Source organism: Phaethon aethereus, assembly GCF_964289735.1.
Source record: "Phaethon aethereus genome assembly, chromosome: 8".
Taxonomy (NCBI): Eukaryota; Metazoa; Chordata; class Aves; order Phaethontiformes; family Phaethontidae; genus Phaethon; species Phaethon aethereus.
This window is the reverse complement of record NC_138584.1, coordinates 5,850,006-5,877,811: the sequence shown is the minus strand read 5'-3', so window position 1 is coordinate 5,877,811 and position 27,806 is coordinate 5,850,006. Positions and strand designations below refer to the sequence as shown.

The window sequence follows — 27,806 nt, the reverse complement described above, 5'->3', positions numbered from 1 at the left end:
CCCTGATTGTCCTTCCCTCCCGCCGGCCCGCGCCGCCGCCAGCGCCCCGCGTGCCCCAGCCCCGCGCCGGGGTCCTCGCCCTGCGTCCCGTGTGCCGACACCTCTCTTGTGCTTACACCCAAAGGCACCCGTGCCCCCCGCCCCGGGCACGGCCGCCCCCGGCCGGCGCCGACGCCGCCCTCCCTCCCTCCAGCCCTCCGGGGGCCGATTCCCGTGGGAAATCCTGGAAAGGTCAATCGCCGGCGGGCGCCCTCGGTGCTGCGCTTGCGGGCCGGGGCGGGGGGAGCGAAGGGGGCTTGGGGCGGGGGGCGAGCGGCGCTTAGAAAGGGGGGTGATCCATGTCGTCCAGCCAGGAGGCCGGGCTGGTGGGAAAGTCTGGGTACCCGACGCTGCTCCCCGTGGAGATGTCGGAGGTGGGGCCCCCCCCGGCCATGGCCCGCAGCGTCTGACTCACCCCCTGCGCCCCGTGGGCCACCAGCCCCAGGCTGCCGTCCATGGCGTAGTCCAGCCCGTTGAGCAAGGGCGGGTGGGACGGCAGGGAGGAGATGGAGGACGGCGACTGGGGGAGGCCGTAGGGACTGCCGTCCCGCAAGTCCTGGTACGACTGTCCCGTCCCCTCCATGGAGAAGCCGCCGTTCAGCAACTGTCCGCCCGCCACGTCCCCCACGGCGCCGTAAACCCTGTTGGTGTGGCCGAGCTCGGAGAGGATCTGGTCTTCTGCCGGGGAGAGGAGAGGGGGGGTGTCAGCACAGGGGGGAGCCCCGCGGCCCCCCCGCCCCGCCCCGGCCCCCCGCTCACCGCGGAAGCTGAGCTCGCTGTCGCTGACGCCGCAGTCCTCGGCCGAGCTCTCCTTCTCCAGCTTGCCGCCCCCGCGGCTCCGCTTGACGCTCTTGTAGAACTGCCCCCAGCGGTGCCGCCCCGCGTCCTTCTTCAGCCGCTTCTCCTTGGCCCGGCGGTTCTGGAACCACACCTGGGGAGAAACGGGGACCTCCATGGCACCCCTGCGTGCCGGCACCCCTGCAACCCCGCACGCCAGCACCCGTGCACCTCAGGTGGCCAGCACCCGGCACCCCGGCACCCCAGCACCCCTGGACCCCCCGATCTTTGCTAGGGACCGGGCGGGGAGGGGCGGCCCCGGGGCCTCACCTGCACCACCCTCATGTCGAGCCCGGTCTCGGAGGAGAGCTGCTCCCGCACGTGCCGGGCGGGCTTGGGGGAGTTTTTGTAGGCGTTCTTCAGCGTCTCCAGCTGCTTGGCCGTGATGGTGGTCCGGGGCCGCTTGGCGCCCGCCTCGGAGTCATCTGCAAGCGAAGGAGCCGCTACCAACCCCGAACCACCAACCCACGCCGCTGGGGAAAAGCTCCCCAAAACCAGCAGCCCCGGAGCCCGTAGCGACGCCTTCCCACTGGTACGAAGCCGGTGCCGTGACCCACGGCCGCCCCTCGGTGTGACATCCCGCCTCGTAGCCCTTTCGGGGTGCCTACCGTTCTGCTTGGCCGTCTCGTAGTCCTCCTTGCAGACCAGCCGCCCGTCCTCCATCAGGTAGAACTCGTCGCCGGTGGCCAGCTGCCGGCTGCAGATGATGCAGGCGAAGCAGTGGAGGTGGTAGACGAAGTCCTGGGCTTTGCGGACCACCTGGGTGGGGGGGATGCCCTGCTGGCACGCCGTGCATTTGGTCCCGAAACGCCTGCAAGGAGAAGCGGGCGACCCTGAGCCCCCCGACGAGGTGGGCTTCGCTGGTGGGGACCGGGAGACAGGGCAGAGTTTAAACCAGCAATCAACCTAATTACGCATGACACTTCACACGGCGGGGGTTTATCTTCCTCGGTGTGAGAGACCGGCCTAATGGAGCCGAGGAAGGTTTGATTTTAATGGTTCTTTTAACTAATGCTTATAGGCTGCCTGATTTTCCCCCGCAAGGACAGTACATATTTCACCCACATTAATACCAAATAAATTAATTACGCCGCCCCGCTAGCATGATGAATCCCAGATTAATGCAGAATGATGGGGCTCTTACACCGTAATGACAGCCCGACGGGTGCGTCAGGCGGGCCAGCTTGGGGTAGGCGTGGGCCCGAGCAAGCCCGCCAGCACGGCTGCGAGGAGCGCGCGGGAAGCGTGCAAGGAGCACGCGAGAACGGTGCGAGAAGCGCGGAGGAGGAAAGAGCGTGCAAGAAGCGTGCAAGGAGCGCACGGGAAGCGTGCAAGGAGCACGCAAGAACGGTACGAGAAGCATGGAGGAGGAAAGAGCGTGCAAGAAGCGTGCAAGAAGCGCGTGAGAAGCGTGCAAGGAGCGCGCGAGAACGGTGCGAGAAGCACGGAGGAGGAAAGAGCGTGCAAGAAGTGTGCAAGGAGCATGCAAGAATGGTGCTCCAAGTGTGGAAGGAGCATGCCAGGAGTATGCGAGGAGCATGTAAGAACGGTGCCAGAAGCGCGCAAGGAGCGCGCAAGGAGCGCGCGTCTCGGCCAGCAGTGCCCGTGTGTGCGGGCAGGAGCTGGGTGCGCCGGTGTGGGTGCAGCACACCGTGGCGGGGTGCGGTTGCCCTGCGTGGACGTGAAGGTGAACACCCGGATCACACCCGGAGTAAGCTGAATTAGTGGCGCGAGGGGGACGCGTGCCACGGGGTGGTGGCACCGCGGGAGAAAGTCAAAAGTACGGGGATGTTCCACTGGCGTTTTCACCAACGGAGGCTGTGGGCTTTGGGACTGACACGGGGCAGGTCCCCACCTCCCACGAAGGCTCCGAAGGGTCTCCCCTGCCCCCCCCAGCACCCCTAAGCACCCCGTCAAAGGGCGCCGGGAGCCCGTGGAGCCGTCCTGGTGTCGCAGCAGCAACCCAGGCAGCAAAGCCTGGGAATAAACCTGTCCCCTGCGCCCCGAACGGACCCGTCGGCTTCGAAGGAGGCAGCCCAGGAAAACCCAAGCCCTTTGACCCCCAGCCCCAAGGCTGCCAGGGCAGGCGGTGGCATTTGGGGGTGCCCAGGGGCTACAGCCACCCCGGGCACCTCCGGCTGCGGCCCCCCCGCCGCCGAGGGCTGGACATCCCCCCGATCCCGCAAAAATCGCAGCTGCCCGTGCCCTCGCACCGCCCGGAAAGCCGGGGCACGGCCACTGAAAGCTGGGTCCCTGGGATGGTCCCCGAGTCACGCAGGTGTCACCCAGCGACGGGCAGCGGGCACGAGCGGCGCCGGCGCAATTTCGGCAGCTGCCCAAAGGGGTGTTGGGAAGAAGGCGACGAGGAGGGAAATCCCTATTTGTCTCTTTTTCTGGGCTTGTATCCTAAAGGGAGAGTCCCTGGACGTCCGCTGGGGAGACCTCAGCTCTCCCAGAGTCAGCTGGGAGGGAGGGAGGGACGGGAGATGGAGGGAGAGGATAGGGAGAGAGGGAGGGAGGGGTGAAGGGGTGGAGGGATGGGGGGATGAAGGAATGGAGGGAGGGCTAGGACAGACAGACGATGCTTTTCTGTGCCCGAGGCCGAGCCGGCGCGCACTCTGCAGCCCCCGTCCCTCCCTCTGCCCACCCACCTCCCCGTCACACAACACTCTTAAAGCCGTTTGAACACCCCCCCAGCACCCCGGGGTGTTTCTGCCCCCCCGCGGCCGGGGCCCAAGAGCTGCCATTTGCGGGAGGGAAAAAAAAAGAAAAAAGAAAAAAAAAAAAAAAAAAGAAAAAAGATGAAAACCCCCAAATCTGGTCTTTTTAGAAGCGGCTCCCGCAAACCTGCCTCTGAAATTGGCCTTTAAATCCTCGCGTCCTCTGCGTGTTACCCACCCTGGAATCAATGAGCGGTTGAAATAAAGGTGAGGCGAGAGCCGGAGCGAGCGCCGAGACGCTATTGATTGGCACCAAATAATCCAGGCAGGACCTCATCTAAGAAAGTCGCTGATCTTTCAACTCTAATTAACATTGATTACCCGCACCTTTTGGGCGACTATTTAAATGACTTGGGGATTAATAGGCTGGAAAATATCAGAAGTGAAGTGTTATTACCCGGGCTGTAGCGGCTGCTTTGACCGTTGCACGTTCCCCAGCTGGGAGGGAGAAATTCAAGATGCATCTTTGGCCCCGATGGCTGGCGGCGGCAGGGGGGACACACGTAGGAGGCCTGAGAGCCCGGGGATGGGCAGGCAGGGAAAGTCCTGCCCGGGGATTAGCGCGGGCCTAATCGCCATCGGTCGGTTTAGCTGGCCGGCCAGCGGCGGGGGCTGATGGGGGGAGCCGGCGCGGACGCAGACGCGCAGGAGACGACGGCGTGGGGAGACGGCCCCTGGTCCCCCAGGTCCTTTTTGGCCGGGCCCCATCACCTGCACCCGGACAGCAACAGGCACCCACGGGCCAGGATCTGGCCCTTCACTGCTGGTAGAGCTGTGCCCGGCGCCGGTGCAACAGCCCCTGCCATCCCTTGGGAAAACTCCCAGATTTCTCCAGCATCCCGGCTGAAAAATCCATTTTTAACGGAAAAAGGGTTGTCCTGTCCCGCGGGAGCGGGGACGCGCCGAGGCTGGGGCATCGCACAGCTCGGAGGCAGCTGCCAACGAAATCCAATGAGGTTTTCACGCTACTGGGAGCAAAAAAAAAAGGATTAAGACAAAAAAAAAAAAAAAAAAGGGAAAAAGACAAGGGGAGAGAAGCGGCGTCGCAAACCCCGGCGAGGCGAGCGAGGGGCTGGGGCAGGAGCGGGCAGCGCTGCCGCTGCCTTGCGCGGGTTTCTCCTGCCCTCTAGCTCCGAGCGGAGCCGGGGCCACTGCTGGCCCGCCGCAGCTTGCCAGCCCATCGGGGTTTGAAACCGGTACAGGGGAGCGAGGGGAGCATCGGGGAGATTTGGGGCTTTCAGAAGGTTAAATCCCAACAAACAGCATCCAGCCTGCGGCAGCCGTAAAACACCAACATTTCCTTTATTTCCACCAAAAAAAAAACCCCAAAAAACCAAAAAACCAAGATAGATGAAGACTTTGGAGAAATAGGTTGTGTGTTTGCTTCGCGGGCGGGGAGACGCCGCTTTCGGGGGGCTGTGCCCCCGAGTGGTACTCACTTGAAGAAGTCCTCCTTGCAGTAGACGCTGCCGGCCCGGGAGAAGCAGCGGTCGGCCAGCTGCATCTGGCAATCGGCGCACTTGAGGCAGGAGCTGTGCCAGTGCCGGTCCAGGACCTTGAGGATGAACTTGTCCAGGATGTGCTGGTTGCAGCCGGCGCACTGGGGGATCTCTGGGCAGCGGGGAGAGAGATGGAGACAAGAGCAGCCGTCAGCCGCCGCGGCCCCCTCGCCCCCGCGCTGGTGCTTTGTGGGGCGATGAGCTGCCAGCCCCCGCCTCGCCGGTCTCCCGGCGCGTCTTCCCTTGCCAACCTTCGCCAAAACCCTCCGGGATAGACAAGGGAGCCCACGGCCCCGCCGCCGCCTCCGTGCACGGACGCGCACGCACACACCCCCGATGCGCTCCCCTTCTGCACCCCAGTTTCCAGGCCGTGTCTTGCTCCCTGCCGCCCGCTTCCCCCCCCCGCCTCTCGCTCCCTGGGGGGTGGCATCCCACAGCCCCCGACCAGGGACGCGGCCGGGCTGCCGGGGTGACCCAGGGGTTCACCGCGGGGTCCCGGCTGTGACCCGGGGGGTGCAGGACACCCACCACCTCCCCGCCACCCGCAGAGGCTTTTTCGACGTGGGCGAACGCCTCTTCCCCCGCTGCGTGCCGAGGGCCGCGAGCCGCCCCGTGCCGGCCGCGCTTTCCCCACCGGCTTTCCCCCCGCTTTCTCCCGGCCAGCCGGGGTGTTCCCGCTCGCTGTCGCTGGGACCGGCCGGGGATCGCGGGCTGGAGCAAGGCCAGGCTGGAGCCCGGCAGCCGGGGGTAAAAAAAAACCCCAAACAACAAAACGGCAAAACCCACGCGCGCAGCCGGCGCGCCCGAGGGGGAGAGACGTCCCTGCGCAAGGGCTGCCTCCCTCTCCCGCCCGGCAGCAAATTTGGGGCGGGGGGGTGTTCAATTTTTTTACGCTGCTACAAGCGCTGGGGAGGCAGGAGGGACCCGGCTGGCCCCGGCCAAAGCAGCCGAGCTGGGGCGTCCTGGGGGAGAAGGGGGGAAGCTGCCCCCCCCCCCCCGGTGATGCCACCCTGGCCAGGCTAGGGGGGGGGGTCGGGGGAGCTCCTGCCCCCTGGTCTGGGTGCTGTGGGGAGGGGGGAAAAAGGGGGGAAGGAATGGAATGGGAAAAAAGAGGAAAGAGGGGGGAAAAAAGGGGGAGCGGGGGGAAAGGGGGAAGGAATTAAAAATCGGAAAAGAGGAAAAAGGGGGGAAAGGAAGGGGGGAAGAGGAAGGAGGAAAGAAGAAAGGGGAAGAGGAAAGAAGGGAAGAGGAAAGAAGGGAAAAGGAGGAAGAGAGCACAGTAGAAAACTGTACTGAAATTGTATTGTTACAGCATTAAACAGCAGCTTTTAAAAATGCTTTGGGGTTCTGTCAAGTATCTCAGGTGGAGGCAGCTTCTGCCATAACCGACGAGGTTCGATGGTTACGATCCCGGCACCCTTCGGACCAGGTTTACGGCTGGCACGTAAGCCTGTGTCGCGTTACCAACACTGGAATAAATTTTTTAAAATAATAATAACAATTAAAAAAAAAAAATTTGTATCATCTACAGCTTCCATAGGTCCCTCTTCTCCTCCTTGCTCTGCAGACACCGGGGTGCCCTGATCCCCCCGGGCAGCACCACGGCCGCAGGTCAGCACCGGCCACGTTTTCCATGTTTCATTTATTAAACCTATTTCAGAGCAACATGAAAGCCGGTGGCACGGCCGGTGGCACGCAGCACAGCGGCAGCCCCGAGAGGAGGTGGCACTGCAAAGCCAGTCCTTCTTATTTATTTCCTAAACATAGATGCGTGTTTAGGAACATGTTTTATATATAAATGGTTATTTATTTACATGTGCATGTGTATACATACAGACGTGTATATATACGTGTATATACGTGCTCTCAAGCTAACAAACACAGCTTTCTCCTTCTCAAAGGCAGCAGCACGGCTTCATTTCAACAAGCAAACAACTGCAGCAGGTAATACAATAGCTCCCTCCAAACTTACAAGGGGGAAAAAAAAAAAAAATATATAAATTTTTTATTTTTTTTTTCAGCAAGAGAGACCTATTTTTTTCTTCCTATTTGCCTGTAGATGTACGGCACCAACCGAAGGCACGGGGGTCAGTGTGTGCACAGAGGTGTGCGAAACTCGCATCGACTTGGCTGCTCTCCCTTGAACTAAAGAAATAATAATAATAATAATGATAATGATAATAATAATGATAATAATAATAATAATAATAATAATAATAATAATAATAATAATAATAATAACGGGGGAGCTGCTGGGTTACCAGGAGGTGTCCCGGCCAAAACATCGGTTCTCCCGGAGCGCGCCGAGAGAAAAGTCCCCAGACGCACCCCCTGCCCCTGCTTCGCGCTCCGCAGCGGGGGACCCCCGCCTGCAGGAAGCCACGCATTTATTTCACTCGTTTTAAGTAAATGATTTGAGATCAGAACAGCAACGCTAAGGGCGTTCCGCGCCCCGGGGCTGCCTTTGCCCACCGGCAGCCCGCGGCTGGCTCTTGGCGGATGCTCCGGCCGGCAACCCGGGGGGGTCGGGCAGAGCGCCCCACGGCCCCCTTCTCCCCACCCCCGGCACCACCCCAGGGATGCAGCAGCCTCAGTGCAAACCTCCCCCCGGATCTGGGGGGGCTGCGTAAGGCTGGGAGGCCCCCCCACCGGCACATCAGCCCGGGGGGAGACACACCGCACAGCTATAATATCTCTCTCTATATATATCTATCTATAGATATATACATCCCATCCCTGCCTCCCCCCGGCGGCTGCCCGGGCAGGATTTGGCCGCGTCCCACGCAACCCCGTGGCCAGCTCTGCGACCCACGCCCCCCGCCCCCAGCACGCTCCCTGGGATTTATCAGCAGCGGGTCCATCTTTCCATCCCTACCTCTCCCCGACGGAACAGAAAGAACGAACGATGGAAACGGAACAAACTCGCGGGTGGTTTCAGAAATGCCACAGAGAAAAAAAAAAAAAAACAACTCAAAATCCCCCAAAAAAACTCCAAAGCCGAGGCCGGGGCAGCGTTTGGGGAGGTGGCACGGACCACCCGGGCACCCAGGCGGCAAAGCACCCGGCTTTCTTTTGGGGATTGTAAGGTGTTTTTTTTAACTATTATTGTTATTATTATTGTTGTTATTATTATTTTTATAATTATAGTTGGTTTGTTATTTTTATTATTGTTATTTTTACAATTGTAATTAGTTTAGTATCGTTATTATTGTTTTCATTCAATAATAATAGTAATAGTAATAATAACAACAACAACAACACCACCACATTTATTTTAAGGGGAAGGGATCGTCACCCGCGGAGACGGGGGTGCTGCAGGATCGGTGCCACGGCAATGCGGGTGGAAAACCGGAGCACAAAGGCGGTCCCGGTTCCCCGGTACCGGAGCCTTGCACCGGTCTTTACCCGCCCTAACGAAACCACCGAGTCAGAGATTGCTTTTAAAGGAAGAAAGGGGGGGGTGGGAAAAAAGACGACTTTCTGCGGGGAAGAAACCTCATTCCTTCACATGGAAAAAAAAAAAAAATAATAACCCTTCCAACGCGTTTCTCTGCAGCGTGCAAACGACTTTCCCAGCGGCGATCCATCAATCCCCCCCAGCCCCTTGGCCGGAGGCTGCAGCACCCGGGCACGATTCCCGCTGGCTTTGCCAGGAGTTTTTACCTCGGTGAGGTTTTGCAAAACAATATTCATAAATAATAGTCGGTATTCCAGTTTTAATAACCCTGTCTGCAAAGCTGGAACTGTCAAGGGTGGGGGGGGAAGGAAGGATTTCCCCCAGGCTCCCTAAAATTCTTGCTGAAGTAGGATGCTTGTAAGACACAGTCCTTGCTAAAATAAGGAGGCTGTGCCGCGGTTAAAGAGAGAGGAGAAAATCTGCCGTTTAATAGTGGTTAGAAATGAAAATGTCGCTTATTTTCATCACAGACACGATGAAATATCGAGGTGCTGCTGCTGGGGTTGGGGGGCTGAACCAATTCCCTTTGGGAAGGTATTCCCTGCCCAGGGAAATACCCTTTCTCCCCTGGAAGCAGCGCACAGGTGTAAACGGCGCAAGATCAGGCCCCCCACGTGTAAGGGCAATGGAACCCGGTGGCCGGGGGCTCGCAGTGGCCGCGGGGCTCGTAGCGCAGGGGCAGCGGGGACGGGGCAGAGCGATTGAAACTTTTATAGCAGCCCCCTCCCCCGCGTAATTTGTCTCTGCCACTGATTTTTGCGCTTAAATAAAGAATCATCATCATCATGGTCATCTCGTTGGGTTACCCCCGCTGCAGTAGGGTGTCAGGGGCAGGGGGGCTTTGGGGGCACCCAGAGTGGCCAAACCGGGGAGCTTCGCGGGGGGCGGTGGCTGCTTCAGGGGCGATTTAGGCACCTAATTTCTCCTTAAACGTGCCCGCCTGCCCCCCTCCCGCCCGCGGGGCCGTGCAACCGGACCGAAACGGGGGGGGGAATGGGGACAGCCCCCCCCCCCAAGCAGGATGGGCACCGTCTTCACTCTCCGCGGAGGCACCCACGGAAAACGAATTACAGCCCTCCGGGGGGCTAGGCGGCCGGGGTGCAGACCCCCCGTTACCCCTGTGTGTCCCCCAAAATGCTGCCGGGCCCCCCGGCACAGCTGCCCAACCCGGCCGGGCTCTCCCGGGGCTCGGGCCCGTCTCTCTCTGTGTCCATGTCCCCCCCGCCCCCGCCGCCGGGGCTCTCTCTCCTCAACTTTCGGGGTACCCCGGGGTGAGGGGGGGGCGCGGGGCATGGCAGAGACGCCCCGCTTCTCGGGAGCCGTTTGAAAACGGGGAGAAATAAATTAATAATAATAATAATAATAATAATAATAATAATAATAATAATAATAATAATAGCAGCAGTACCCGCGCAGCTGCAGCCCGGGGTCGCAGCGGGGCACGGCCGCCCCCGCCCCGCGCATCCATAGGGGTGTGTGTGCCCACGGACTCCTCCCGCGTAGGGCTGGGCCCTATAGAAGTGAGGAGGCTGCCGGCCCCTATGGCTCACCGCGGGGCTGCCGAAACACGCTCGGGGTCCATACACCCGTGGGTACACACGCATCCACGCGTAGGTGGGTGCATACACCCCCTCCCCGCCCCAGACACGCTTATATACACCCCCACAGCACGCGCGAGCATGTGCTGTCACACGAACGCGCTACCTGTAGCTACAGGGCACATAGGTGCGCCTATGGATCTATAGGTGATTTTTGGGTAGGCGCAGACGCGGCGGCATCGCTCCACGCGCCGCGCGGGGCCGAGCCGGGGCTCGCCGTCCCGCTAACACGCCCGTGGGTCCCCTCCCACCGCCGCCGTTCGCCCCGTTGAGGCGCTGCCTGTCGCGACAAACGATATAAACGGGGGGGAGGGGGGATCGCGCGCTGCGGGCCGGGGGTGCGCGGGAGCGGGCAGGGAGCGGGGCACCGCACACGCACGCACACACACAACAGGAGCCGCGGCCGCCCCGACCTCCCCGTCGGGGCCGGGCCCGCCCGCCCCGGGGCGCCGCGCTGCCTTCCGCGCCCCCCCCGGGTTTTACGTCTATTAACGCCTCTACGCACGGGGAGGGGGTAAAAATAAAGGAAAAAAGCAAAGCCCCCCGGCCCTGCGCGCCCTGCCCCTCCGGCCCGGGCCGCCGCTGCGGCGGAGGGAGAAGAGAAAAGCGTCCTTACGTTGCACCGGCACACCGAGGATCTCGGGAAGCCCCTTGACAGCCCCTTCGGCAGCGAGCGCGGAGCTTTGCATCATTTTATTGACCCGGGGGGCGGCGGAAGGGGAGAGAAGAGGGGAGGGAGCGGTGCGGCCCGGGCCGGCGGAGCCCCGCGGCGGGAGGCGGTGCCGGTGCCGGTGCCGGTGCCGGTGCCGGCCCGGGCGCGGTGCCGCAGCTGTGCCCGCCAGCGCCGCCCGCCTCCCATTCATTCACCCTGCGGGGAGCGCGCCTGACGTCACCCCCCGCAGGGGGGCGGGGGCGGGGCCGGGCCGCCCGCGGCCAATCGCTGTCCGTCCCACGCCGGTGGAGGCGGGGCCTAACGGCGGGAGAGGAGGGGCTTGCGGGTCGGAGGCGGGGCCTGCGGGGAAGGGGCGGGGGCTAAGGGGAGCCCTGCGGCCGCGAAGCGCCCCGGGGCCCGGCCCGGCGCCCAGCGCCTGGCGCTGTCGCAACACGGCGCTGTCGCGACTGGGAGCTCTGTCCGACGGGGCCATTGGTGGGAGAGAGCCAAGAGCCAAAGGCCCCAGTCCCGCCTGTCGAGGCTCAGGGACCTTCTCCTGCTCTGTGGGAGGGCGCGGCGAGTCCCCCATTGGGGCACGCAACCCCAGCCCTGTCCCTCCTGCCGCTGGGCACCCTCCCCGGCTCCGCCAGGCACCAGCACATCATCGTCCCCCTGCCGCCATGCCAACGTGAGCTATTTCCCAGCAGCCAGTAACCCCCACGGGCGGCCCCAGCGCCGGGTGAGCTCTGCTGCGACAGGGTGCTGGGACGCACCCGTGCCCTGGGGCCCGTCCCAACAGCAGCTCCCCCAGGGACACATGTGGGCATGGAAAGAGCCAAGCCAACACCCCGGTGCTGCGGCACACCCAGCCCGACAGCCCACCGGCTGCTGCGGCGCAAGGGTGGCGATGCCAAACTCACAGGGCGAAGGGCTCGGCAGAACTACGGCTTCCAGAAGGATCCCCATGGGGCTTTGCTGAGGGAAAACCCTGGGGCAACCCAGCCTACGGCACCAGAGCAAACCCAGCGCATCAAGAGGTGGCGGTACGGCGGCAAAGGGCCGAGGAAGGAAGCTCAGCGGAAGGCAGCTGAAGTTAGCCGGAGTGGGTGCCTCAAGCATCGCCCTTCCTGATGTTCGTGGGGACAATGGTGCCAAACGGCCCCGATGTGCTGTGACGTCCCGCTCTGCCCGGCTAACAGGCGCTTAGAGCCTTCCCGAGCTGGGTGAAACCACCGAGACGGCACACGTGGTAGTGCCGGGAGGGGAGGGAAGGCTGCTCACCTGGCCGAGGGCTCAGCTGCCCTTGGCTCACGTATGCGCTTTCTGTGCCTTCGTTTCCACGCTGAAATGCAAACTAGGAAGAGGTGTTTCCCACCCGAAAAAACCTGAACCGGAAAACCCTTGGGAAACGTGCGGGTGGGACACATCAGCAATTGAGAAAAAAAAAGTTGTTTAAAAATAAAAGTAATAAAACCTAAGAAATGTATTAAGCCTGATGGCTCCATAGGAGAAAATGATAGTTTTTCAATGAGCTGCTGGCTTTTAACCCCAGAGCTTCATTTTACCAGCAAAACCCTGGCTGGCTCAGCTTGCACCACTGGGCAGAGACCGGCATGCACTCATTGCAGGAGTGAGCCTTACCCCCTGCATTCCACCGAGCCCTGAAATCAGCTTCCCACCACAGGGGAGGCGAATCCCGTCCCCTGCCCTTCTCCCCTAAATCAAGCGCTGGCTCTTAAGTGCATTAAGCGCATCCAGGCCCCCGCCGATCCCGGCCACCTGCGCCCCCCAGCCCCTTGGGGCAGGGGCCACCAACCCCCTGCGCGGTCCCCAGCTCCCGGCAAGCGCCGGAGCGCAATTCCCAGCCCGGGGACACAGAAAAACGGGTCCCTAAGGCAGATTTACAGGGGAAGTTTAGCCGGACGTGCGGACAGGCGGACAGACGGCCCCGGCCCCGTGCCCTCCCTGTCCCACCACTTTGCATTTCCAACCTGTTTCCCTAATTATTCCACCGCTGCTGGGAGTCATCTCAGCCTCCCCTCTCCAGCACGCTCTGATTTATCTCTCAGCCAGGCTAACAGCTCCCCCCACCCCCTTCTCCCAGGGGAATTCAATTTTCATTCATTTTTCTGCTTTGCCAGATTGATCCGACCCCCTCTGCCCCGCTCCGGATCACTCCTGGCAGCGGCCGGCGGGCAAAGGGAGTCACGAAGCGCCGAGCCTTCGCCTCAGGGAGTGTCGTGCTGCCAGGGGAGCTGCCACCACGAGTGTCCACCAAAAAAAAATCCAACCCACCAGCATCTTCCTCCCTGCTCTCGGCTCACCACGTCTTCCCAGCAGAGCCTTCATCCCTTCCCCTCTGTTGCGGTATTGCTTTGTCCCCCCTCATCCTTCCTGCTGTTCATCTATTCCTCGTGTTGGTGGGGTTTTGGTCTCGCTTGGAGGGTTTTTTTTGGTCCCTTTTGGGGTTTTTTGGTCTCTTTTGGGTTTGCTTTCCCCAGCACACCCTGGTATCCTGTAGTGCAGGGAGGAGAGGGTGGTCAGGGTGGGCACAAACTACCTGCCCAGCAAACCCCCTTTGTGCCACCCAAGATGCTGCCGGGTCCTGGTGGTGCCCGAGGAGGGGGGGTCATACCTGACGGGTGTGAAATCCCCCCCGCCCCAGCTTTCTCCTCCTCCCAAAGCTACAACAGTGCTAAGGATCAGGGGCGACCAAAAGGGTGACTATCACAACTTTCAGAGGGTTGTACTCCCAAGGCAGTTTTTGGGGGGGTCTCTGGCCCCGCACAGATGCCCCCCTCCCTCCTCCGCATCACCTGAAGCCCCTCAGGCCCTGCAGCCGGATGAAGACACCAGCAGCGCCGTGCGATGATGCAAAAACCCGCAGACAAACCCGCACCTTCCCTGCTGGTATTAATTAACAGTAAAAAAAGCAGGTAAACCCCAGCGCCTTCGCCAAGACACAGACCCAGCCTCCCATCGTGTGGCCCCGGCCCCGGGCACTCGGGCACTGGGGACACCGAGGGCAGCGTGTCACCAATGGGGATGTCGGTGCGTCGCTCCCAGGTACAACAGGGGTGTTTCAAGGTGGAATTGGGGGTGCAAGGAAAACCCACGCCTGGGGGGTGTGAGTGCAGCCGTGTCCCCCCATCAGCAAAACCTGAGCGGGCTTGGAGGTGCCGGGGAGCCCAGTTGACAGCAGGGTTTCATACCACCCATGCAGTGAGCTTGCCAGGTCTCAGCCCAGCGAGGAGAGTCCCCTTGCGCGACAAAACCAGCTCCCCCAGCCCGAGGTCCCAAGTGCGCAGCCCACCGGCCGCCCCCACTGCTCCCCACTTCTTAATTACCCTGATAATCACCCGTGACCCCATCCCACATACACCCCCGTTGCCTGGAGCAAAGACAAGCACGACAAGAGCCAGGTACTCACCAGCGGCCGGAGAAAACCTCTCCCCTTCGCAGGCACTGCTGAACGGGACGTTGCTAATTGTAATTGAAAATTAATCGACGTTAAGAGAACCCCCGGTGATTTTACGGCCCGAGCGTGGGCAGCGGGGGGATGCCGGTGGAGAAAGGCTCTCGCCGGTGCCGAGGAGGGAAAGGGAAGAGGGGCAAGGCGGGAGGGAGCGAGTGCCGAAGGGGTGGGAAAGTGGCTGGGTGCGCGGGGGGCCGACTGCCGGCCTCGCGGAAAATTAAATTGCACTTGAGGGTAAATTGTATTAGGGAATAGCGGCCGCCTCGTGCCAGCCCCCGGCCATTTGGGTAATTAGCCCCAGGGACACCCTAGCTCGCGGCGGTGCGGGGAAGGGGTAACCCCATTGGGGAGGGCACTGCGGGGGGCTTGGTGTGGGGTCACCCCCAGGACAGCTTGTCCCACCCGTGAGCGTGGCCATGGCATAGTTTGACGTTACCCCTGTGCCAGGGCTCAGGAGGGGGCCTGCCCCGAAGTCACCATCCCGGGGGGGACACTCCCCAGGCAGCAGCCTCCTGCCTGCACCGGCCCGTTTGTGCCCTGCACCGGGGCTCCCCAGGTGCCGGGAGGGACACGCCGGTGCCACAGCCCGGGCGAGCTGGGGCCGGGGGGATTGGGACTGCACCAAACAGGATTACGGAAAGTCTATTTACTGGACTCTCTTTCTCCTGTGTGCACGGCCGCTTTGGCTCCCCGGCCCTGTAAATCTCCCCGGCGGGCCCAACGGGGATGCTAATCTGGGCAGCCCTGCCTGCGGCTGCCTGCTAACCCCCCTCCAGCAGCCCCCTCCTGCCTGCCCCAGCACCCCTGCCCTGAGTCCCTGCATCCCCCTAATACCTCCCCCAGCCTGTCCCCGGCTTCGGCAGCCCCACTGAGATATTTCGGGGCCAGGGGTAACCGCGGGCACAGCCCCTCATCACAAGCCCTCGGTCCAACGCAGGGGAGCAGCTGGTGGGGAGGGGGTGCACAGGGGGGTTATTGATGCTGGGGATAAACCCCCCAGGGAAATCAAAGAGAAGGAGGCAGCAGGGCTGCAGCAATGAGACCTTCCCCATCCATCACCCGGTGGTGGGCAGGACCGGCACCCCGCTGGGGGGACGTAGCCCACCTCCACAGCAGGATGAGGCCACTGAGGGCCTGGCTAAGGGACATGGCCAAGGCCAAGTGGGCCAGCAGTGGCAGGGCAGGGGTGCCAGCCCCATGACCCGTGGAGGTATGACCATGCACAGACACCAAAGAAGAAGGAAAGGCGGAGCAAGAAAATTTATTTCAAGGGCAGGTGAGGGAGGAAAGGCCAGAGGAACCAGAACTCCTGGTGACTGGGCAGCAGCGGAGCTGGCCGCCCCCCTTCCCCGTCACAGCGGCTCTCGTCTCCCACCTGGGCAAAGTGAAGATATCAAGAAAAAGGCTCCAAATCGGATTGACACCCCCCCCCTCCCCCTTAATAAAGTTTATTATCGGCCGGGCTCTAATCCCTTTAAATCCCCCACATAGGGGGAAGGGCCGGGATTAGGGAAGGGCAGTGTAATCCCAATGAATTTGTTACAGGGGGATTTAGGCAGCGCCGGGAGAGCAGATGGCCTCGGCCCCAGCTCTGGAAAACAACCATTTTCCGTAATGATTCCTAACAAGGATAAAAGGGCAGAGAGAAACGGGGACAGGCGCAGGGGGTCCGCGCCCACGGAGGTCCCAGTCCCCGCAGGGATGCCCGCGCGCATCTCCCTGCTCTGGACCACGGGCACGACTGGCACCGAGCTGCAGCTCCACAGCTCGCACCAACTTTTTTCCAGCAGCTTCCTGCCCCCCCAGGCTCCCTCCCCACCACCCCCCTTGAGGACAAACCACGAGCCACCCCAGCCACGGGGAAATGCCAGCTGTATGGGGGACAGCTGGCCACGGGTGCATACAGAAGGAAAAAAACAGGAGAAAATATACAATAATAACAATTAAAAATATTTAAAGGATAAAAACCAAGCCAGTGCTCTTCCCAGGGTGGTGGGGGCAGCCGGCGGTGGGGGCACGGCAGGGAGGGGAGGTGCTGCCCCGGTGTGCCTGTGCGGCAGGGACCAGCCGACGGCAGGGACCAGCCGACACAGCAGGGCCGGCGTTGGCAAAAATAATTTATTCCACTAAGACAAGCAGAGAGCGAGCAACAGCGTGGGGAGGGGGCAAGGAAAGGCAGGGGGCCCCAGTTCATGTCTCAAAGAGGGGGGGATGCGTAAAATGCAGCTGAACCCATGTCTGCCATCCCCCACCCAGCACTGCCCATTTTTTGGGGGGGGGGCTAAACCCCACCCTCCTGGCCCCACTAGTGGTTTGACCCCAAAGGGCTGCTCCCCAGCATGAGACTGGGCTTCCCAGTTTGAAACCAGCCCAGCACCAGGGAGCTCCCAAGGGCAGCCGGGTGCTGAGCCACGAACCACTGTCGGCGTCCCAGCTCCTGCGCTCCCAGAAACGTGGCAGCGCGACCCGAGGGGGGGGGATGCTGCGACACCTCCTTCCCCGCAAAAAGAGCCCTCCACCCTCCGCCCCCTGCTCTGGGGGAGGTGACTGCTGTGAGCAGGGCAGCTCCCGGGGGGGATGCACCAAACCCCTTCCCGCTGGGGGACAAAACGCTGTCCCAGGGGTGCCCCGGCTCACCAGCCCACCCACCCTGTGGGCAGCCCCCGGGCCCCGCTCTCAGGCCACGGGGAAGCCGGGGCGGCTTTTCCGTGCGCGGGTGCGGAGGCGGAAGAAGGTGTACATGCCCAGGAGGCACATGGAGGAGAGGAAGTAGAGTGCGACGCAGAGGCTGATGTCCAGGCGGGAGAAGCCCAAGCCGAGCACCCGCAGCCAGGGGCTCCTCTGCACGCTCTCCCTGGCCTCCTCCTCCCGGACCAGGACACCGGGAGCCTGCCGGCGCTCCCGGCCCACCCCGGCATCCCGGTGCAGGGCGATGGTGTCCCGCTTACTGAGCCGCCGGCGCCGGCCGGCTGCCGCTCGCAGCGCCTGGCTCTTGAAGTGCTGCTCGCTGAAGGAGTCCAGATCCACGATGTCCTCGCCCACCTCCCGCAGCTTGGGGTTCAGCCGCACGATGCTGGGGCGCCGCGGCTCAGGGGAGCCCGGTCGCTCCGGAGCTCTCGTCTCACCCTCGGTCTCCTTTTCCTCCTCTTCCTCCTTCTCCTCTCGCAGGCCTTCAGTGCCCAGCCTGGTGTCTGTCCCCTCCCTGGCCATAGGGATGGGGTCTGCCTCGGCATAGTCCAGGTAGATGTTGGCCGGGGAGAAGTGTGCCTTGAGGAAGGTGAGCACGGCCGGCTCGTCCCAGGCGTGCACCCCCCGTTCCTCCTTGTGGCACTGGGGACACATGTCTGGCGGAGGCCACTGCAGCTTGGGGAACTTGGGGTCCTCCGTGTCACCTCCTGCAGGGACCGGAGACAGCGAGGGGGGGACGTGAGACGTAGCCCTGCCCCTCTACCAGTATAAAGACCCCAGAGCATCCAGCAGCTGGGGATGGTGATGGGGACGCGGACATTTGGAGGAGCCGTCTCAGGAGGAGGGGTCCTCCGAGGGCACGCGGGTGCTTTGGGAAGGTCCTTGCGGGGAGCGTGTAAGACCCAACTGCATCGCAGGGGCGGTCTGGTGCGGCACGACCAGCTGCTGTCCTCTGCGCTGGGGGATGATGACAACGGGCAGGTCTCCACTGCTGCACCCTAATGCAGCCTTTTGCCAGCTCCATGCAGGAGGAGGGATGCTCCTCCACGCCGCCTCCCCTTTTCCCTTGGGAAGCCACCCCAGCTCCCCTCCCCGCAGCCCCCCTTACCTGCCAGGCGAGCGTTGACCTCGTTGTGGCGGGACCAGAGCCAGAGGACGGCCTCCTCCCGGCCCGCCACCCGGTCCATGGACTCGGCTGCCATGGCCTCGAAGTGCTCGGCACACTCCTGGCAGCCGAAGAAGTGCTGGACGTAGCAGCGCATGGTGCTCAGCACCTCCAGCGGCAGCTCTGGGGGGAGGTAGAGGATAGAGGGGGACGGGAGGGCGAGTCCAGACCCCACAGTGCCATCACCCCATGGACGAGGTGGCAGCCCCGCACCCTGACTCTGCAGCTTTTGGTCTCCCCATAGACCTGCCTTGGGGCGAGACAAGCCTTTGCCTGCAAGCAGCATCCCTGCCCACACCACCACCTGTCCAGACACCCTCTCCCTGAGGCTCGAACCCCTTTGGGAATGCAAATACCTTTGTCGGGGCCGCTCCGGGCAGCCTGGACGGTCAGCAGGTGGAAGACGGTCCAGAGCCCACAGGGGTAGCCACGAAAGTGGGATTCGGTGCCCTGGCAGCCCACCCAGGTGATGTTGGTGGGGAGCACGGCGGGCTGGGAAGCCTGGAGGACAGACAGACACGGCCTGATGTGGCTGGCAGACAATGTGGGGTGGAGGGACAAGGGGCAGGGGTGAGGAGAGCAGGGGCCAGGGTCCCCGTGGGCATCTTACATCTCTGTTATTCTTCATGGCCTCCTTCAAGGTGCTGCGGGGCAGCTCAGGCTCTGTCCAGTTCCTCAGCCAGCCGTCCAGGGACTGCAGGTAGGTCTGCACACAGGAGCGCCCGGGGAAGTACTGCGGAGGGGGAAGAGGGGTGAGGAAACCCAGACCCCTCCACGGGCAGAGGGGCAGCCTGCTGGTACCCCCAGCTCGCCGGGATGGGCTCTGGGCAGTGCCAGCATCCTCATGTGCCAGAGGGCAGTGCGGTCCTGGCAAGGTTTCGGTGCCCGGCCCAGAGGGGCTGGGGGTTGCGGGGCATCCCCCTGCAGCAGTGGTGAGACCCCTGCGTTTACGTTCAGGCTCCGAACCTCAACCCCGTCTGAGGGAGGCAAAAAGCCACTCTGACCATAAGTCAGCGCAAAGCCGATTAGCAGCGGCACTTTAAAACCGCAGGCGCTCCAGGGAGAGGGGGCAGCCCACCAGCACGTGCCACTGACAGACGGATGGACAGAGGGGGACCGACCCACAGCCCACGGGGAGGATGAGAGCAGCAGCACACAGGAAAAGCAATGAGGAAGCGAAAGGAAGAAGCGTTTTGCTAAATCTGAGCTGTTCTCTGCGGGGCCGTGGGGAATCACACTGAAAGTCCCAAATTCCCAGGGGAATTCATCTGCGACCTGTTGTTTCTGCTGCAGAACGCAGTCCCCCCCTGCTCCTTCGGCAGGAGGCTTTGCCACACGATGCTCTGCTTTCCAGGCAACCACTTCTTTCCACATTAGGATTTTTTCCCCCTTCCTTGCCTTAAACACCTCTTGGGAACGTAACAGTTAAGCCTGGGACCCGCTGGCTGAGCTCCCCCAGCCTCAGCCCTGTCGGGCTGGCAGCAATCCTGGGGATGCTGCTCCGTCCTGTGGATGAGCGAGGCAACGGCAGCGCCAGCTCGGCATCCTCGGGGAAGCCTCGGCACCCACAACCCACCCAGTGCCTCCTGCCCACAGTGGGGAGGCAGTTTTGCCTCCTTGCCAAATCCAGTGCTTGGCCAGTGAGGGGAAGGTTTGTGGAGAGAATTAAAAGCTGATCAAATAAAACCACTGTTGCTTTCCACCGCCTCGGCAAGCTCGTACCCTTGGCCAGGGAGCTGGTGCAACGGGAGATTTATTTCCATAACCTTGAGGTTCTTGTTAAAGGAAGAAATAGTGAGGGCGATAGCTGGGGGCAAGCGGAGGAACAGCTGTGCGAAGTTCTGAGCTGAGGACTTAAGAATCGTTGCACCAGTGGCTTGTGTTTGGAGCTCTTTGCGGGGGGAGAGCAGGCAGGGGTGGGAGCGGGGAGTGTCTCGCACATCAGCAAGAGGCCCAAACTGAGCCTGGGTAACAAAGGAGGGAGCAAAGAAGGAGGACGTGACTGAGTGAAGGGCTGCCAAAGAGCCTGGGCTGGGACAGAGATTGGGATGAGGGCAGGGCTCCCTCCACCCCACTGGTGGAAACCTCAGCCAAAGGCAGCACTCCATCGCACCAGGAAATTAAACTGCCCTGCTCAAAGCTCCTACACACTTCAATTTCACCAAGCCCAACAGAGAAGAAAAAAGGAGACCTTAAATTAGGCTCTTCCAGAGCCTGACGCAGAGCAGGAGTCCCCAGGCTGTCAAAAGAGCCTGCAGAGATCAGCTCCCTGAGCCGAGCACCCAAGTCAGAGTTACAAACCCCTCCGATCACCTCTGCCACCCCAAGCAGGTGACAATCTCTCTTTCGAAAAGACCTGCCTCGACACGACACCTCCGGCAAGCACCGAGCCTGCTCTGCCCACCGATACCTGCACCCTCCGTCTCGTCTGAAACTGTGCGGCACCTACATTCGGTCACCGGCTCCCGTTGGGGCTCTGGGCTGGGTGTGGAGTTCCGTAGAGACGGGGACAGCCCAGCGCCACGTTGAGCACTGGGACACAGGGCTTGCACCAAGAGACCGCCACGCTCTGCTACCTTTGAGCACTGGGACACCGTCTGCACCCTGCAGTCGCATTTCACCTTATAAATAGCTACGGGGAGGCGCAGGCAGTTCCTCTGACACCGAAAGCTCCTCACCTTCACCAGCGTGGCCACGTAGCACTTGAAGGCGGCCAGCTGGGCTCCCGACAGTGTGGCAGCACGGACAGCCTCCACCCGCAGTGAGTAGTGCAGCGTGGACTCCAGGTCGGCCATGTACACCTTGGAGCTGGGGAGGGCAGTGCAACACGATGGTGTCCGTCAGTCTGTTGATCACCACCCCCGGGGACCCAGCCACCATTCGGGATTTTTCCCTGGGGAAAGGCACAGTCCCAGCCCGTTGCCCACCAGAGGCCACGGCACCTCCTCCCCGCATCAGCCTCAGCCTCCCACAGCCCCAAAATGATGGAGGGAGAGCGTGTCTGACCGGTCGGCATGCTTCAGTGGGGACGCAGCGGTCTCGTTGGAAGCACTGTCGGTTGTATTCAGCTTGTAGGAGCCGCGGGTGACGCCCGAGAGCGTGCGCAGGTAGTACGTGTAGAAGGAGCGTGCCTCCACGTGCCTGCGAGGAAGGAGAGGCTGTAAGCCAGACCCTCTTCCATTCCAAACAGCCCCTGGACCCCAGGAGGAACCAAAAGGGTTCCAGCCAGACAGGCAATTTGGACCTCAGGAACAAGCGTGGGGTGCTCCGCACCCTCCGGCCACCCGGTGGTGGGTGTCCTGGCACACGACCCAGAGCAGAGCTGAGCCTCAGGGAGCCGTGCTGTGCCACCTCCAGGTAGATGTGGTAGAGGGGGAGCTCAGTCACAAGCCATTTTCCCTTTTGCCAGCTCCAGGCAGGGCTGGCAGCCCCCTTCAGTGCCCACCAGCAGCCCCTTGCCCCCATGCCTGACCCAGCCACTGTCTCCTTCCTAATGAACTTTCCCACAATTACACAGGAGAGAGGAGAGATGGAGTACAAGCCTGGGACCCCACCCGCCCTATGTCCTGCACTCACACGGGCAGGCGGGAGAAGGAGCCGTTGCGGAGGACCAGGTAGCCAGAGGGGAAGGTGGTGACGCTGAACTTCTCCACGAGCTCCTCCTCGCTGCTCAGCACCCTCCTCACCGCCACGTTCTCGTACTGCAGCATGTCCAGTGCCACCTGCAAGCCCAGCGGCCCCAGGGTGAGGTGGGGGGGTGGCGGGACCCCCAGCCCCAGCAGGGATGCAGCAGGGCTACTTAGCACCCTGTATAACACTTTACACCTGCAAAGCGGTGTGCAAGCCAACCGGGGAGGCTGCTGGGAGAAGAGTTCCCTGCCAAAGGTGCCCAGGAGTTATCTGGCACCAGGCACATGGATTTCAAGAGAAATGGGGGATAAACGCAACTGTACGCACCTCTCTGCCCACAAAGGAGTCGCTCTTCTCAAAGATCAGCGCCAGGTACTGGTCCTTGTTCCTCTGGAAGAAGCTGTGAACTTCCTCCGCGCTGCAGGAGAGAAGAGGATGGCAATGGGGTGCCTCAGCATCAGCCGGATGCTCTGCCCTCTCGCCCGAAAGGAGCTCAGTCCTCATCCGCTGGGATTTGGCAGGGGATGCTGGTGCGGGTTCAGCCCCGCCGAGCGGGCAATTACTCCCTGCTGAAGTTTCCAGCCCAATTTTCTGCTCTGCTTCACAAGCTTTGAGAAAACCCGCTGGCGTCAGGCAAGGAGGCAGAAAACAAAGCACAGGCAGGGCAGGGCAGGGCAGGAGGGAGCTGCACGTTCACCCAGGGGAAAAAACAGCAATGAATTTGAACCGGGGCTGTCGTGTTTTTGGCTAGGACACGGAGGCACTGGAGACCTGAAGCACAAGCCCAGCTTGATCGTCACTTTGGGAAAGCCAAATGCTCCCCCTGGGACAGCACAGCAACTGCCTGCATCTGCCAAAGACAACTCAGACCCCAATAAATTTGTACCGAATCCAGAAAACCCTTTCTCGGGGCAGAAAAAAGCTGCTGACAGCAGCGGCCTCACTTGGCATAGCACGGCACTGCCACATCCGCAGCCCAGGTGCCGTTTGCTCTAATTAAGGCTGATGAGCAGGTTTGTTAGGAGATGCAACAACATGGCCTGTCTCGTCCGGGCCACACTCTAGCCTGCACAGGTCATCCGCGTCTCCCTGGGACATGGGAGATGCAGCAGCTGCTCCATGCTCGTTTTTGGCTCAGGATTTCCCCAGAAACCTGCTCTCCACGGGATGGGAACTGCCAGAGCCACCCCCACATCGCGCCACCCCTACCTCGCCGGCTCCAGCGGAGGACAGGCGGGCGGCCATGCGTCCTGGCTCTGCTCCAGGTTGGCGATGATGGCATGGCGCAGGTCCTCGACGGTGGCGCTGGGATCTGCGGGGGGACAAGACGCCCAGGGGTCAGTCCCAGGGAAGCCGGTCCCGTGGGCTGAGCTGAGGGGAGCTGCCCCCCAGGCTCCCCACGGTCCCAGTACACAGGGGGTGTGGGCAGCAGGGCTGTTCACACCCAGGGTAAAAAACCCCCATGGCTCTCAATACTCACTGGTAATCCTTATCCCATCCTCTGCCTTCTTGCTAAAAGCTCTGAAGAACTGAAAGGGGAAAAAAGAAAGACACAAGGGGAAACTGGAGTGAGAGCGTTTGGAGTGGGACAGGGAGGCAAGGCAGCCCAGCAGGCAGAGGCTGACCCCGGATCGGCTCTGCCTCAGTTTCTCCACAACATTACAGCACGCCAACCGACACCAGCCACCACAGAGGGTGCACCCGGCTGTGTCCCAGTCTTGTGGGCCATCCCTGGAGGGGAGGGATGCAGGCATGGGCTGGAAGCCATGTCCAGTTGAGGGCTAAGCGCTGGCAGGCACCAGCGCAGGCATCTCCAAGGGTCTCTGGGAGGCAGCCAGAACCTTCCCAGACCTGCAAAATACTGTCTCCCTGCTCCAGAGCTTTCACAAAGTGGGAGAAGGGGGTTTCTTCCCACTCCTGGGCTTCCACAGTGGCTCCAGTGCCCGCAGTACAGCCAGAGCAGTGAAACCAGGTTGCATCAGAGAGGTGTTTGCTTTGCAGGCTGGGCTGGGAGCGCAGGCTGTTTGCAAAAGGTGTTTGGCGGGGACAGGGGATGCGAAGCAAGTGACTCCTTGGCACTGCCACATCAGCACGCCTCCCTGCCCCAGGAGATGTTTCAATCAATGTCCCACGGGCAGTGCGTGCTCAGGCAGTGGGTGCTCGGTGAGACCCCAGTGCAGGGCCACAAGCCAACCTGCCTGGCAAACCCCCAAATCTGACCCCACCGTGGGCTGAACCTGTAAAGCGGGACTGAGGGCATGCCTGATGAAACCCTTATCCCCCCAGATCCGTCTTAAGGCGATCCCTGCCTGCACCTGAAGTGCTTCAGCTTTATTGCTTGTGTTGGAGCGAGGCTCTGTTTGCAGTGGGAAATGCTGTGAAATGGCAGCATTGACACAGCTAAGGGGCTGGGCACGGGCCCAGGAGGAGGGACGGCACGTCGCCAGCCGCTGCAGGAGGCTCCCAGGAGAGTCCCATGCAGCCTCCCGCAGCATCTCTGCGCCCTCCTCCAAAACCTGTGCCTGCAACCGCTCTCTGCCCTCCAGCAGCCTTTCCCCGGCATTTGCAATTCAGGTTTCAAACTCTCCCCTGCCCTAGGAGAGATCCAGCCTCTACATTTCACCACAAAGCAGCATTTTGGTTTTCCCCCTCCTTGTTGCTAAATCACCCAGCAGTTGCACTGGCTGCAGCTATGTTTTGGGGAAGGGTGAAACTGCTTCAGCCTACAAAGCCCCAAAGGGAATATTTTGGTGCAATAGCACTGCCAGTCTGATCGAGCAAGAGAGGAACAGACCAGAAGGCAAAGCACAGTGAAACCAGGCAAGAGCCCGGCACACACAGCTCTTACCTTCAGCGTGGGGAAGCCGGTTATCCCAAAATCGGAGCACACTTGCTGGTTGTCCTCGTCAGCACAGTCGATGGCCGCCAGCATCACTGCAGGCCTCCATTCTGTGGGGACAGAGGATGCAGTCAACACAGCTCAGCCCCTCTGCGGCCCCAAAAACCACCTCGCTCCCCACAACCGCTGCAGGGATCTCCCACTGTGCCAGCGCACGGCTCCCGTCAGCCCCGAAACGGCTCATTCCTTGCAAGAGACCAACTGATGGTTTCCAAGCCCCAAATACCTGAAGCCACGGTCTGCACTGGTGTTTGGTGCCCTACTTTTTGTGCGGCAGGAGCGTGGGGAAAGCTGTGCGAGGCGGGACCAGGCTTTGCACGCCCTGCCCTCACCAGTGCAGGAGTGCAGGCAGCTCTGCCCACAGCTGCCTGCCTGTCTGGTTTTGCCTGCCCAGCCTCTGCGCCAGTGGGAAGAGGCCGCCGGGAAAAGGGGAGGGATGGCTAACCACAGCTGGGGGAGAGCAGGGAACCCAGCTCCACCTTGTCTCACCCCTGACTGAGGGCATGGTTGATAACCAAGAGGGAACAACCCAAAAGCAGTGACCAGCACACCACAGCAGAGCCCACCCAGGTGCCAAAGCACCCGCTCCCCCTCTGTGTGGCTCCACCACCACCTCCCCGGGGAGGACCGGCAGGGTAAAAACAGAGATGAAGAAAAGGGGGCATAGAGGCATTTCAAGGAGGGGGCTCCAAAAGCCAGCAGCAAAATAGAGATAAAAGCTCTGAAATGGCTCCTTTTCAGCATAAAGGACACAAGCTGGAGAACGCCCAGCCTCTCCTTCGAGCAGGACAGGGAGGGACACAGCACCAGCACAAGGACAGAGCTTGTGCTGCCCTAGGCAGGAGCCTGCTGGAGATGCGGACCTGCTGGGACCGTCCTGTGTCGTAGGTGATGGAGCAGATGAGTGGCTTCCCACTGCCCCGGCACCAGTGGCACAGGAGGGCCAGTGCGGGCCAGTGCCAAGCACTGCTGCCAGGAGCCAGGCACGCTCCCAGCTTCATCGGCACGTGGTGCCTGCAGGTCATCCTGGCGTCCTTCCTGTCCAGCCCACTCCTGTGAAAATCCACCCGTGGGAACAGCAGCAAGGATGCCGAGATGCCTGCCTCCATGGGCACCCCATTCAGGGTCCAGCCTCCAGAGCGGAGAGCCCTGGGGGGACCCTGTTTTGGAGAGGGGCCAGGAGAGCCAGTGTTCCCCCTCAGGGCCCGGGCGCGCACCCCATTCCTCACATCCTGCCCCATTGGGGAGCGCTGACGGCATCCCCTCGGAGGGACGGGACACCTGCCCCGGCTGGGGCCCTGACTCACCCAGCCGCGACTGTGCTATATCAATTAGCGCCATGACAGGGAGAAGCCGTGAGCACCCTGGGATGCCGGGGGAGGCAGGATGAGCCCCGGGGGGGCGAGGGGCCCGGCAGTGGGGCGTGCAGGTCCCTGAGCGGGGCTGGGCACACCAGCTGGGCCAGGCATCAAGGCCAAAGCCAGGAACAAACCAGCTGGCATCAGCGTTCAGTCCCAGTGCCCTGCCAGCCCCTCCCTACTGGCACTGGGGAAGAGTGGGGAAGAGTGGGGCTGAGGAAGGGTCTGGGGGGGCAGCAGGACCACCCCAGGACTGGGGCAGGCTCAGCCTGAGCTTCTTCCAGCCAAAGGGGCTCCAGGTATGCTGCTAAGCCAGGCCTGGCCATCGCGGGGGAGGCTCGGGGCATCATGGAGGGGGGCCTTGGCCTTCCCACCAGGCCGATACTCCAAGGTGGCTGGGGCAAGGAGGCTGGGGCAGGGACACAGAGGGATTTAGGGGTGCTGGTGGAGGATAAGGCAGAACAGATTGAGAGGTGCTGATGGGGAGGGTGCAGTGGGGGTGCAGGGGCACTGACAGGGCTACGGATGCAGGGCCAGGGATGCAGGGAGAATTAAGAGTGCTGATGGAGAGGAGGATGATGAGACATGGACGCAGGAGGAATTTAGGAGTGCTGATGGGGGGGCAGGGGCACAGCGAAGGTTTAAGGGTGCCGACAGGAGAAGGGATGGGGATGCAGGGGGGCTACAAGGATTGTGCTGAGGACACGGGCGGAGACACAGCAGATTTAGGGTGTGCTGACAGGAAAAGACAGGGACGGGAGCACGGGGCGCGGGGGGGAGAACCAGGGCAAGGAGACAGGGATGCTGATGGGGCAGGCAGGCAGGCAGGGACGCGGGGAAGGGGGACAGGCAGGGCAGCCGGGCCGGGGACTCACCGCGGAGGTCGTGGGCCAGGGCCCGCCATGTGGGCGCGAAGTGGACGCAGTGCCCGCACCAGGAGGCGAAGAACTCGACGGCCCAGGCGCTGGGGGAGCCCAGCAGCCGCCCCTCCGCCTCGGTCCCCAGCAGTTCCAAAGGGTCAGTGGCCGAGTACAGCCCGCGGGGCCGCGCCACCGGCAGCGACAGCGCCAGCACCAGCACGGCCGCCGGCCACCAGCGCCCCCCCCCGCCGCCCCGCGCCCGCCGCCGCCGCCGCCACATCGCCCGCCAGGCCGCCCGCCGCCGCCCGCCGCTTTTAGGGCCGCCCGCCGGCCCCGCCCGCCGGGGGGCGGGGCAGGGGGCGGGGCCAAGAGGGCCCGCATTGCGGCGCCCCCTGCCGGGCGCGCAGGGGTGCAGCCCTGCACACACGCCCCTTCACCCCCCTGCCCCCGGCACCCCCACATCACGGCGGGTGCTCCAAATATCCCCCACAGCCCCTCCCCAGCATCAGGCAGCCGCATCAAGGAGGCCCCAGCGCTGCCCTCCTGTGAGGGAATGGATGGCATAACGTGATAAAATTCTGATAAAGCGAGGAAAGGCGAAGGAGGCTGATTCAGGCCCAAAACCCGCAGTGCCGCCATTACGGTCATCCCTGAGGGGAGCCACTGGCCTAAGGGCAGTGCCCGGGTCGGATGCCCTGACGTGAACCAGCGTCACCGGGCAGCACCTGCCGGGAAACCCTGCGGAACAGGGACCCTGGAGACCCGATTGCCCTCACCTCAACCCTGCCAGGGACACACGTAACAAGGATACCCAATGAGCTCCCAAAATCCACCTCCTCTACCCCAGAAAAAGCAGTCCTTCGTCCCAGGCGGCCCCACATCTGGCCCCAGCCTACCCAGCAGCCCAGCCGTGCCGCTGCTCACGCACA

General features: G+C 62.1%; 2 protein-coding genes across 2 annotated transcripts; both read right to left on the bottom strand.

The window, feature by feature from the left end:
• Positions 1-319: 319 nt before the first annotated feature.
• On the bottom strand, positions 320-11,113 carry LHX4 (LIM homeobox 4; the record flags this gene model as incomplete). The annotated part of the gene is made up of 6 exons (XM_082003194.1): positions 10,767-11,113; positions 5,036-5,207; positions 1,485-1,687; positions 1,147-1,301; positions 799-970; positions 320-717 (listed from the first exon to the last, which is right to left on the bottom strand). Exons 1-6 carry the CDS (start codon positions 11,011-11,013, stop codon positions 320-322), a joined length of 1,347 nt encoding a protein of 448 aa, XP_081859320.1. The 5' UTR covers positions 11,014-11,113.
• Positions 11,114-16,953: 5,840 nt separating this feature from the next.
• On the bottom strand, positions 16,954-27,157 carry QSOX1 (quiescin sulfhydryl oxidase 1; the record flags this gene model as incomplete). The annotated part of the gene is made up of 12 exons (XM_082002652.1): positions 16,954-17,672; positions 18,074-18,253; positions 18,487-18,631; positions 18,741-18,863; positions 20,809-20,938; positions 21,137-21,271; positions 21,707-21,852; positions 22,088-22,178; positions 22,970-23,072; positions 23,241-23,289; positions 24,609-24,709; positions 26,893-27,157. The coding sequence occupies 12 exons, from the start codon at positions 27,155-27,157 to the stop codon at positions 16,954-16,956; spliced, it is 2,187 nt and encodes a 728-aa protein (XP_081858778.1).
• Positions 27,158-27,806: the final 649 nt, after the last annotated feature.